Below are 12,041 nucleotides of genomic sequence, written 5' to 3' on the forward strand. Positions count from 1 at the left end.
AGGGAGCAGCATTAGGGCACCGGAACACATCTCCAGCCCCGAGACTCCACGTGCAGCTCCACATGTGTCCTCCCGGTCTTACTGGGCAGTCTTACTGCTCTCCACTCCCATCATTCAGGGCCCTGATCTAGCCAGGTGCACATCCCAACAGGAGCAGCAGGAAGGCAAACAGTGGCAAGGCACACACAGCCACCATCAAAGGAGGGTAGGAGATGGCTCCAGCCCATAAAGGGGGCCAGAAGCCCTGCAGAAATAGATCCACATCAGTCCTTGGATGCCCCCACCACCTTCCACAACTCCAGCATTAGAGTATTTCAGATTGGAAGGGACCTATAAGGGCCATTGAGTCCAGCTTCACCGGCAAGTGGCTGTTTACAAACAATAAATCTAGAAGGCCACCTTTTCTAGTCAACTCCCTTTGTACCTGCACCAAGAGGTTATCTCACCGTGCATGTACAGGTGTATTGGTTTTGTTATAAATGCAACGGCAAAAATCGGATTAACAAAGAAACAATTTATTAATAAAATGATCCCAATCACTGATAAAAAGAGAAAACCACAAAAGGATTCGCAGCGCCGGGTGGATGGGGGGACCGCACTCTAAGGCACAGTTCTCCCAAATCCACACGGAGCAGGTCGCAGCTCGGGGTTTTATAGGGGTTTTCATGTCCCGAGGCAAAACAGGTGCCCAGGATAGTCCAAACAGTCCAAATAATTTTCGGATGGGCTTCTTGGATTTGTTGAACTTTGCAGACCGTATTCCGGGAAGGTCCTTTCACATGCGGATGGAGCTCGCTGGCCCATGGTTATTTCAATGTGTATTCCTCGGCGGAGAATTCTCTTTTCGTTCAGAGAGGAATTTCTCTGTCTGGGTGCAATGCCGATTCTTACCTGGGTTGGCCAGTGTCTTTGTTTCTTGTGATGATCCTTGTCCCGTTCTTTTTGTCCCAGGACTGAGGATGGTGGAAACCCGGCTGGGGAAAAGTTTCTACGGAATATACTCTTTTCATATTTTATATTAACACCAATCTAACATATCTTGCTATATTCTTTTATCACGAATTTTTACCCAATGTCACATTTATCACAGTTTGAAAGCAAAACAAGTGAGAGACTCTAAGTCAGAAATACAATTTAATAGAAAAAAGGTAAAATAAAAGAAAATAAAAACCATTAGTAGAAAAGAACCTTGACAGAGTCAGAATACAACCTGACACCCTGTTAGTTAGGGTGGTGGTAGCAGTCCAGATGGAGTGGTCTTCTTGAAGCCGTGATCCCATAGAAAGGTCTGGTAGCTCTTGTCCTCTGGCAAACCAGTGAGTAAAGGCTCCCAGATTATTCCAAGTGGGAATGCTTGGCTCCTCCCCCTGGGTGGAGCATCTTACAATGGGCTGATATCATTCTAGGAATCATGCAGTGGGTCCTTGATGGCCCTTTAAACAGAGATAGCTCCTGGGTGGAGTTACCTGTGAGTGTCAAGGCATTGATGGGCTGTGAACAGAAGAGAGCCCAGAGGGTGAGGGCCTGGGAAAACACTGCCCCACCTGGTTTCAACAGTTCATGAAGATGGTGATAGAATACATACTCTGGGCTCATCCTACACGGCAACCCAGGACAACAGAGAACACATAGCATGTTAGGGCTCTCTGCAGCAGATTCTGACAGCACTGGAGCTGCCCCAGCAACTAAATGCCAAGCAGGGGTGGGAGACAGCCAACACTGCTTCCCTGCCTGTGCAGCCACCCCTGTGCACAGTCCAGGGCAGCTGCCCCAGGAAGGGATGTGGGCTACCTGTGAATGCACATTCCAAGGCAGCCAGGAACACCAGCCAGAAACAACAGTGGAGCAAGAACAGGCCAGCCTTACCAGCCCAACCTCAGGGCACTGCTAGCACCAGACAGCTGGACTCTCCAGTGTCTCACCCAGATACAAGGCAGTGCAACAAGGTGCCTGCATCAACCGACCACAGAGACAAGGCAGCAGAGCAGGGGTCCCAGCACCGGCACGCAGGAACAGTGAGGGACTGGACTGAGTCACAGGCACTGCTTCCCACCACCTGTCCCCAGTCACTAAAAATAAACCAGTAATAAATAGCCAAAGGCTGTAGAAGCCTAATGTGCCATCAGCCAGCACTGGGTTTTCCCAGATCCAGCATGAAGGTGGTCTAAGGAAGAAACCTGCCCATACAGCTGCCCACCACCACCACACACCTAAGCATCCCTACCTGGAAGCATCAGTGTTGTCCAGAAATGCTTCCCCAGAGCCACACTGTACCTCCATCCACCAGCACTCAGCTCCTCCTTGTAACAGATCTGAAATCACTGGCTGAGCAAAACCAGCCATAGCCAAGCATAGACCTGGCCTGTTTGCCCAGTACTCTGGGGATCAGTGGGCAGCACTGGCCACTGCCTCTACCCAAGCAGACAGTAAGCACCACTGCAAAAGACGCCTTTATTTTATATACAAGGAGTTTAGAAAATTAATTCATTCAAGAGCTGCAATATAACACTGGCCCAGAGGCTCACACAGCTGGACAATGGCTGTTGTCTGTCCCCGTGTCCCAGCTGTCAGTCTCTCCCCAGGTCACCAATGCTGCATCTTTCTGACAGATTCCTAGGAAGCAACAGCATCATCAAAGCAGTAATGCTTCTGGCACTTAGCACCTGACCCCTGGGAAAGGCCATGAGCTGTATCCCTCCCACCTTGCAGCCCTCAGTTACACTAGCGAGAGATCACTGGAGCATCCCTGCAGCCTGCCCAGAAGTGAGGGCCCACCACAATGAGGGAACATACCTGCTGCTCTGAGCTGAGCCTGCAAGGAGGAGATTGTCTGCTGATAGGCTTCACACTGGGCAGTCTTGTCAGCTACAGACAGGAGACAAGAAGGCGTGTGCTCAGCCCATCCTAAATACCTCACACCCAGACTCTCTAGAGCAGCAGCTGAGATCCTGCTCTACCCCCTAAACATGAAGCCAGCCCCATTCCCATGGAGCTGCAGGCCCTGGGCTCCAGGTACAAGCACAGGGGATGTCACCTGGATTACAGGTGTCCTGCAGTCCTCAGAACAGCCAGCTCCACATACCAAGCTCACTCTTCACTTGCTCCAGCTCTTTCTTCACACGCTCCAGCTCCTGGGACAGCTGATCACCTGCAGACTGGCAAGAGGAGGGTGCAGGTGTGATGCAGGGAGTTGTCACCCCCACTGCAACACAGCACAGCCCATCCTCTGGAGGAGCACTGCAGCCCATCCAACAATCCAAGCCCGGCACCCTGGGGACCACTGCCAGGGTATGTCCATCACAGGAGTGGTGCCTGGCAAAGGAGCCATTGTAGTGAGCATCTGCCAGCACCACTGGAAACAAGAATGCTCTGCTGGCTGCAGCCACAGAGTGAAGAGCCCTAAAACTGCTGGAAAAATGCACAAATCTATTTTGCAGGTAGGTAATTTCCTAACCTGGAGATTCATCTTGCAGGCTCTGCACACCCCATCCTGGGGTCATGTCCTACATGTCAGGACATATAAAAGTGACAACGCAAGCCACAGCAAGTTTGCATGTTTCAAAAGGCCCTTAGGAAATCGAACTGGACAGAAGCCTGCAGTCCCCTGAACACAGAGAGGTGGTAAAGCCATGCAAAAAATGCCCATGGTCTTGTGTAAACCCCAGGGAAAGGCTAAAACAGCTCAAGTGCCAGCCAGAATGGCAGGTGACAGGTCTCATCATCTCCCACCTCTGGCATAGCTGGCCCAAGCCAGAGACTGAACAGTGCTCCATAGTGACAGGACACAGCTGGCTCTTACCTGCTCAGCAGGGACTGCACCTTCACACCCTGAAGTCAGGCCAGGGGCCAACTCACAGGACAAAGAGGACTCCACACACATCCACGTCTGGTCAGTTTTACCTGTGAAGAGAGGTGACAGCACTAGAAACCTGCCATCCTCAGCCACTCTTCAATCTGGCCACTGAGCTGCTCTAGATCAGGGAAGGACAGAACCTGTCCAAGAGAGCCAGAAGTCTCCCAGCACTTCCAGTCCAACAGCTGCTGCTGGCTTGGCCTGTATGGGTGCTGCTGGGAGAAAGTGCTCCTGCATGGCCTGGCTCCCAGCAGCACTGGGCTCCTGCTAGGAGTCTGCTCTCACAGTGAGGGCAGGCAGCTGCCTGGGCAGGGTGAGACAGGGCAATCCCAGTAGAATGGGGAGAGCCTCCTCACCTTCTCTCTCTCTGCAGGGCTCAGGACTGCAGGCTGCACAGCTGCAGTTCCTGCGAAGGCAGCACCCCCTGCCTGCAGCACAGGCTGGAGCACCCTCAACATAACTGGTCAGCCAGGGCCCATCTGGGGAGCAGCGCTGCCCAACAAGCAGCTGCCCACGTTTCTCCACGCTCTCCTCAACACAAGGCAAAAAATCTACACCTCCATACTGCTCACCTGCTCCCAAGACATTCCTTGCTGCAACCAGCCCTTCTTTGCTCTCACCATCTTCCTTCAGCTCCTGGGTCCTATTGCACACCAGCTCCTGTGTAGTTGATCCTGAAGTGAGACCTAGGAAAGGAAAATAAAGAGCATCAACCCCTGCTAAGAGAGTGCCCTTACTGGCCACGGCCACTCCCTCTCCTATGAATGAGCTTTGAGTACCAGATCTGTTCAGGCTCTTTAGTGGATGACTCTCCAGCAAAAGAGGGAAATGACTTCACTTTGCTGTGCACTTCACCTCCACTCCTCTGAGCCCAAGCACATACAGTCCCCTCCCCAGTCCTTTCCCCAGGATCAGCTTTGACCCTGCAACCAAGACCTGAGCATTCTTCCCATGGCAGCAGCACCCCTCTCCCACGACTCTGCCGCCCCTGAGGTTCTAACAAGACTCACTTTTATCGAGGCAAAAACGCTTGGACGAAAGCACTTTTCCCGGAGGCCGCAGTGAGGAGCGGGAAGCCGCGGTAGGAATTGCTGTAGAGAGCCTTGAGGAGGGCTGTTTACGATTCCCAGCCTTGACAGCAGCTGCAGTGGACAGTAAGCACAGAAGCCGCTATTCCTAAGTGGTTCCATCACACCCTTATCAGGCAGCCCGGGGCTCACACAGGGTGCCTGCCCATGGCGAACAGGCACCAGTATCCCGTGACCCCAAAACAGCACGGGATGAAGGCTCCGAAGCAAACAGGCTGCCAGCCCACGCTGGCGGGAGGCCAGACAATGTTAACCCATCCCTTGGGGTATAGGAATATTTCCTAGGCCCCTGCCTGTGCCACTCCCATGGACTCCCCATGGCCTGTCCCCAGCCAGGCTGCAATCCAAGCCCTTCCCCTTCTCCCTTCCACATGCAGCACCCTAACCCACGTGCTTCTCTGCTTCTCGTGGGGCAACTGGCAGGTGCAGAATTATGTTTCATCTCTCTGTCCCGGGGGGCGGGTTTGGGAAGGCTGGAAGGCTGTGCCTGCTGCGAAGCCCCGCGGGCATGTTGAAGCCTGGACCTGGCAGGTGACATCAGCTTCAGCCTGGTGCCTGGGGGAGAGAGAGCGTTCTGCAGGGCCGGGAGGGCGCTGGCCGTGCCGGGCTCCCCGCCCTGGCCCCTCTTACCTGGGGGCCGGAGGAGCCGCGTTTCCCAGGCGCCGCGCCCTGTGCCGGCCGCGGGGAGCTGCAGCCCCAGCGAGGCCCGTGCGCGGGGGAGAGAGAGCCTGGAGCGGCCGCGGCCCGGGGAGCGAGCAGGGGTGCCGGGGCCGCCGCCCGAGGGCTGTCCCGCACCGCGCCGCACCCGCCGGGACTGAGCGGGCGGGCGAGCGGGCCGGGCGCCGGGGCCACCGCCGGCCGCCGGCTGCGGGAGACACCCGGGCTCCCCTGGGGCCGGGCTCGGGGCAGCAGCGGCCTCGCGATCGCCCACGCTCGAGTCCGGGACCCGCCCGTGGCTCGGGACGGGCAGCGGCGTGGAAGTGGTGGGTCCGGCCAGCTCGGGCTGCAGCCCGCTGAGCTCCCCCAGGCCCGGCGAGGGCTCCGCGGCCGCCCCGAGGCGCAGGCGGGCGGCGATGGCGCGACACTCCTCCTCGAAGAAGCTGAGGTAAAGCGGGGTGGCCGGCGAGCGCAGCTCCTGGACGTGCTGCAGCAGGTCAGGGCAGTCCGGCGAGCCGGGGCGGACCGGGGGCTCGGACCCCCACATCGCGGCTCGGCACCGCCGGAGAGCCCCGGGGAGCCCCGCCCGCCTCCGCGCTGCGCCCGCCCCGCCCGCGCCCGCTCCATCCCGGCCCTTCTCCCGCCCCGCCCGTGCCCGTCCTCTCCCGGCGGTTCCCCCGCCCCGCCCCGCCGGTGCCCGCTCTCTCCCGGCAGCTCTACCTCCCCCCTCTCTCCCGGTTGTTCCCCCGTCCCGGTAGCCCCCAGGACCAGGCAGACAATTGGCTTCACAGTGGTTTAATGCGAACGGCACCGGGACGTTACACTGGACAGGGTGCAGACAGCTGGATGGATGGCAGCCCCGCGCAGGGCAGGGGAAGGAGCCGCCCCGAGCGCAACCGCCAGGAGTCGGGGACCGAGCCCCTCCGAGGCCGCGGCCGCCTCCACCGGCACCAGGCTCCGCGCCGCCCCACAGCCAACCCCCGGAGCAGCTCCCTCGCGCTTTCAGCGACTTCTCCCCAAGAGCCACCTCTCGCCCAGCAGTGCCAGTTCCTCACCAGAAAACAGAGGAGACGTTGGGAAGGCCTCGGGGAACGTGCCTGGCAGGAACAGGAGGGCATCCACTGTAGGCCTGTGCTCCAAGGCTTAACTGTGCCACAAAGTGACCAAGCGCTTATAAACCAGCCAGGTTTGACCTGAGGAGCCTCTGAGCTGAGGCCCAACCTCACTCATCACAGCTGTGGCAGCTGGGGGAGCCTCCAAAGGACACTTCTGCCGCAGCAAGTCACAGCCTCACTGTCCCCTCAAGCTCTGAACACTTCCCTGACCAGCTGTATGTTCTCACTTCCACACAAGTGACTGCCTAGCTCACTGCAGAACCGGGGAGAACACACAAAGAGCCATCGCCTACTTCTCCTGCTTTGTAAGCAAATGTCTAACCTAGGACTGACTGACCATTTTCTGCTGTCCTTTTCTGGAGAGGTGGCCTCACTCCGGGCCCCACTGCTGGGCTCCTCCTGTGGCAGCCCTCACGGATGCATCTTACAGCTGCTCCCACCAGCTTTCTCTTGCTCCTCCTCAGCCAGACCGTCTGCTCCTCCCAGCAGCTGGGGCCCAGGATAAGGTCACTAGGCTCAGCCGAGCAGGGTGCTGCAGGCAACACCAGCCCAGCAGCCCATGGTACGGCAGGCTGTGGTGATTCTTAAACTCAGCCCAGACTATCCCATCTTCCACGTGCCAAATGGCCCACACAGAGCAGCATGAGAGCACACGGGATGGAAACCCCTCGAGCTGCCAGCAGCACCTTAGAAAGGAGGGGGCACAAATACACCAAACAGGTCTGTAATGCAGGAGGCTGATAGCGGGGTTTGAGTAGGTGTTGGGTCTCAGCACTTCCAGACAGTGAAGAATGGGGGTTTCATGCAGGGTGAATGGGGTGGATGACAGACTGACACACCCAGGCACCTACTCACTGTTTGGATAAACCTTACTAAAACTCTAATACCTGATATAATCACTGACCAACATGACAACTGCTATTCTTCAAAGTCTCCTGCAGAGATGCTTGGGGCTGCACAGACAAGGGAGCGAAGGTCATCTCATACCTTCCTGTACAGGGAGAAAGGCAGCTCCTACACCAGAATGCCTTTAGCAAGTTCCTGCTCCACACCTATCCACATCTGCCCCTAGACGTGGGACAACGCACTCACTTGCATAAATCTTCACATCTTTAGGCCACGACCACAGCCCAGTAGAACAAACTGCCAGTTACAAAAGAGAAAAATACTGAACAAACTGGGAGGTTCAAGAGAGGAAAAGCTGGTTCAGAGAAGACAGATTTAGTGTAAAAATAAATGTCATTTTTGCAGGAGGGAGGGTGGAATGGAGGAAGACAGTGCCAGGTGCTCCTACTGGCGCACTTTCCCTGGGACGTAATTCCTATCAATAGTCTCCTCTTGCAGAAACATATGTAAGCAGCGCTCATTCTGTGCCAGTGGGTGTCCAGCAATTCTGGAAGAAAATCAGATGTGGAGGTTAGCACAGCTGCCTCCAAGACCCCCACACCTCTGATGTCTGTAGGAGGGAGTCAGGCAGCCAGCTCAGCACACCTGCATCACCCTCAGCCCAAGGTCACGCGTCACTGTGCAACAGGACCAGTAAGAGGTGCTTGAGCACAGGCTGTTCCCTTCCACGCTGTGCCCTGAACCAATAGAACTGTGTTGGTGGGTCCCTGTAGCACAGCTGTTCTGATAATACTCGCTGCACTCTCAGGAGAGAGCACAAAGCACAACCCCCACTTAGGGCAGGAGTTGCTCCAGTTCCAGTTTCATTAAGTGGCTGCAGGCACCACCCTTCAGCACTGGCACCTGCCAGCAGCAGGTCAAGATTCTCTCAGTCAACCCAGGGCCCAGCAACAGCTAAAGAGGAAGCACACAACAAAGCCAGGGCATCAAGCTTACTTGTTAATAAACTGTTCTAAGCCCTGTCTCCGCTCCTCGATGAAAGACTCCTCAAAGATGCCTTCGTCTCCTCGGAAGGGAAGCTGTCGTTTCAAAGCTTTTCCAGGCAGTGGTGGCACTACAATCTGAAAGCACACAATCACCCCATGAGCAGAACAGCCACCTGCAAGCAGATGTCCTTTGCTGTTTGATGCTCATCTCCAGTGCCATCACATGGATAGAGCCCTAGAAGGTGCTCACAGTCAGAGACTGAGTAAGTTTCATGTCTCAAAACATTTTGGGATGCTTGGAAAATGCCTGTGTGTGTGTGTTTGGTGGGAGAGGTGAGACAGTGAAAAGCTCCACTTCCCAGGCCAAAGCCAACATCCCAGGAGCTGGTAGCTATGAATGTTTTTCTGTACCTTTTCTTTCTCTTTCTTCTCCTTCTAATCCTCCTTTCAAGGAAATTTTTGAGTAACGTAGCAATTTAAGGTTTTAAAGGTTTCTAAGTTAAGTGGGATAAGTTTAAGCTAAGTTAATAGTACATGAATGCTAAGTAATGTTATAATAAGTGTTTTGTAAGTGTATTTGCTCCTTTGCCAAAATTCCTTAATTTTCTGTATTTTTCCCAGTAAACTTTTGTGCATTTGTGACCTCTTGAGAATATCTAGTTGGGATTTCTCCTTGCACCAAACTAGAGTAAAGGAACCTCGGTTTAACCCCTGGATTTAAGTGTCTGAGGTACAACATCCACCACCACAGCTTCACCTTTGGGAATCTCAAGATTATTGCTGCAACTTTTCCCACATTCTGGCTTAAGGAATAGGGAGGCGTGAGCCAGGCCTCACCTTACTGTCTCGTTCCAGCTCATTCTTCAGCCACTCAAAGTCACTGTATCGTCTCCTCACACATGACTCCTTCAATTTGAAGATGGGGAGGTTTGTCTGTAATGAAGCAAAGCAGTTAATTTGAAGGTTGCTCTGGATGCCACACCGTACTTCAACATGTAACTGAAACCTGAAGCTGCAATGAGAAAATCACACCTCCTGAGAAGGACACATGATGGGAACACTCAACTTTCTTATTCAGGACAGCACAAACACCAAAATCCTTCAGATCCAAGCAAGCCAGTCTACTCAGTATCAGCCATTTCCTCTCCCTTGAGTGACTATTTCTGGAACACACCCCTTTTTCCAGGGGCATACACTGGAACCAGTGCTGACAATGTGATTGTCAGGAGAATGATTTCTTTTCCCCCACAAGTTTACTCCGTTTTGAAGTGATCTACAAGAGAGCTTCACAGCAGCCTCCAGAGCAAAAGAACATCTGACCTAACACTACCATCTCCATGGAAGAACCAAGTGAAGAAATCTTGCCTCAGCAACTGTTCTAAGCCAGACCTCATCTACAGCCTTCTCCCAAAATAGAGCACCTACCCTAACAGGCTTTTCATGCCCATCTTGTGTCACTACAAAAATGTGCAGCAATTCCTCACCTTTCTCTCCTGCCACTGGAGTCCAACAAATGACAGCTGTATTAACTTTACCTTTACCCCATCAACACAGCCTGAATCATTCCAGCTACTGAGGCAGCAAAACCTTCTGATGGGCAGCACTCAGATATTACTGCAACACAATTAACTGTGTTCTTATGAGGCCTGTGAAATAAATCCAGCTGCTTTCAGAGCATCTCCGCTGGTTTCAGTGGGACTAAGAGGTTCCCATTGCCACCTGCAGGCTGACGGGAGCCAAGCACCAGAACAGCAAAAAGCATACACCAATTTTTCTGAAAGGCAGCTAAGACTGAGAAGTTAAATTATGCTACAAGCAAAAGCCAAACCAGCACCACAACACATGCTAAAGGGAGCTTGTTTTAGGGGAAGCTTAGCTTGACTTTTCCCATCTATCAGCCACAGAGCTGTGAAGGGGTCCCCAGTTCAGCTCGTTTAAAGCCCAATGAAGAGAACCCCGCTCAGCCTGCTCTGCACACTCCTGGGTCATGGGCTCTCGGTAAAGCAGCCAGCCTACAGTGTGAGCAGCTCCCAAGATACTGCCACCCAGCTCTCCTCCCTGCTCGAGATAAGCAGCTACGTGCAGCCATGCCCTGCCCAGCAACCACCCAGCGGGGCTCTGGCGAGGGGACGGGCGCAGGAGCCTGCTGAGGCAGCACCTCCGTGTCCCTGTGCGCACCAGCCCCCGCCGGACGCCGAGCGGCCCCGGCGAGCCCATCAGCTCTGACCTTGAGCCCCGCGGCCGCGCTGCTCGCCCCAGCCCGGCGCTGCCCGGGCCATCGCCTCCTCCGCCCCCCGATGCTCAAAGAGCGGCACCAGCCCGGCCCTACCCGCCCGCCGTCCCTCAGCCACCGCGTCCCGAGCGCTGCCGCCCCTCCCCGGGCCGCACACCGGCGCACCGGGCAGCCCGGCCCCGCAGGCCCGACGGGGGCCGCACCCGCATGCGGAGCTCGTAGCTGGTGTATCTGGCGCGGCCCATGCCCACGGTCTGGGGGTTGAAGATGTCGATCTCGAGGAAGTTGCTGGGTGGCCCGTACGCGTCCGTGAGGTCCTGCGGCTTCGCGTTGAGGCGCCGGGTGTCCGCCACCGCCGCCTCCGACATGGTGGTGCCGCCGCCGCCCCGCCCGGCTCGCCCCGCCCGCTACCGCAGCCCTCCCCGCCCGCGCATAGCCGCACGGGGCCCGCCCGCCGCCTACATAAACCGACAGCTATCCAGGGTTCAGGGCCCCTCAGCCGCCACCCCAACCGCGCATTGCAGCATAGCGCCTGCACAAAGCCTGCATAAAGTGGTAGTTATTCAGGGTTCGGGGCCGTTCAGCCACGGTCCTCACAGCGCCGCCGCGCGGCCGCGCTCTGCATAAGCGCAGCGGGTATTCAGCCCGGGGGGTTCGCTCCGCTCGCCCCGGAACCTGCTTGGCAGGCTTGCTCTGGGGGGTTACTCCGCATCACTTGAGCTGTCCCGGCCGGGCCCCCGCGGGACAGGGCACAGCCAGAGGCTGAGGCGGCCGCGCTGGGCGCCCAGCTGGAAACCGGGGCGCGGGGCCAAGAAATGTACATCGGAACTGCGTCGTACAGCATCTGGAGCATAGCCAGCCCCGGACGCTGTACAGCGCCGGGAGCGCGAGGCCCCGGAACATGTCTGCCGCAGCTCTGACGGGCAGATCGGAACGCAAACGCATCACGCCTTACGCCAGGGCGTGTCCCGGAAATAGGCTTCCATCCGTGACGGGATGGCGGAGGGAGCGGGGGTCCCGGCCCGACTCGGAGTGCGGCGGCACGCTCTGACATGGGGGGAAGAGCTGCGACAGCCTCGGGGCTGTCACCACCACGCCGCCATCAGCGCTCTGCCATCGAGGGGGGACTAGGGCCGCACCGGGCCTGGCGGGTTATGTAAGCCCAGCCGCCGCTGTGCCCGCTGGGAGCTGTAGTCACATCAACGCACCGCCTGCCACGCTCACCCGTCGGGGGGCACGCCCCACCTTCCGCCGCATGGGAAC

The 12,041-nt window shown here is 56.4% G+C and overlaps 2 protein-coding genes across 3 annotated transcripts; both read right to left on the reverse strand.

Moving 5' to 3' along the window:
* Positions 1-508: 508 nt before the first annotated feature.
* LOC310917701 (uncharacterized protein) lies at positions 509-6,145 on the reverse strand (the record flags this gene model as incomplete). Its single annotated transcript, XM_083876195.1, has 7 exons — positions 509-2,613; positions 2,794-2,865; positions 3,083-3,155; positions 3,800-3,900; positions 4,426-4,539; positions 4,864-4,995; positions 5,332-6,145. The coding sequence occupies 7 exons, from the start codon at positions 6,143-6,145 to the stop codon at positions 2,522-2,524; spliced, it is 1,398 nt and encodes a 465-aa protein (XP_083732321.1). The 3' UTR covers positions 509-2,521.
* Positions 6,146-6,387: 242 nt separating this feature from the next.
* SNX12 (sorting nexin 12) lies at positions 6,388-11,852 on the reverse strand. 2 transcript variants are annotated; one of them, XM_083876438.1, is made up of 4 exons: positions 11,734-11,852; positions 9,383-9,478; positions 8,556-8,680; positions 6,388-8,106 (listed from the first exon to the last, which is right to left on the reverse strand). In XM_083876438.1, exons 1-4 carry the CDS (start codon positions 11,830-11,832, stop codon positions 8,004-8,006), a joined length of 423 nt encoding a protein of 140 aa, XP_083732564.1. In that variant the 5' UTR covers positions 11,833-11,852; the 3' UTR covers positions 6,388-8,003. The 2 variants fall into 2 exon arrangements, with proteins under 2 accessions (XP_083732564.1, XP_083732563.1); XM_083876437.1 differs by lacking the exon at positions 11,734-11,852 and adding an exon at positions 10,982-11,167 and having other exon boundaries at positions 6,390-8,106.
* Between the last annotated feature and the right edge of the window lie 189 nt (positions 11,853-12,041).

The sequence above is a fragment of the Zosterops lateralis genome (genome assembly GCF_965231275.1).
Source record: "Zosterops lateralis genome assembly, chromosome: 21".
Classification (NCBI taxonomy): Eukaryota; Metazoa; Chordata; class Aves; order Passeriformes; family Zosteropidae; genus Zosterops; species Zosterops lateralis.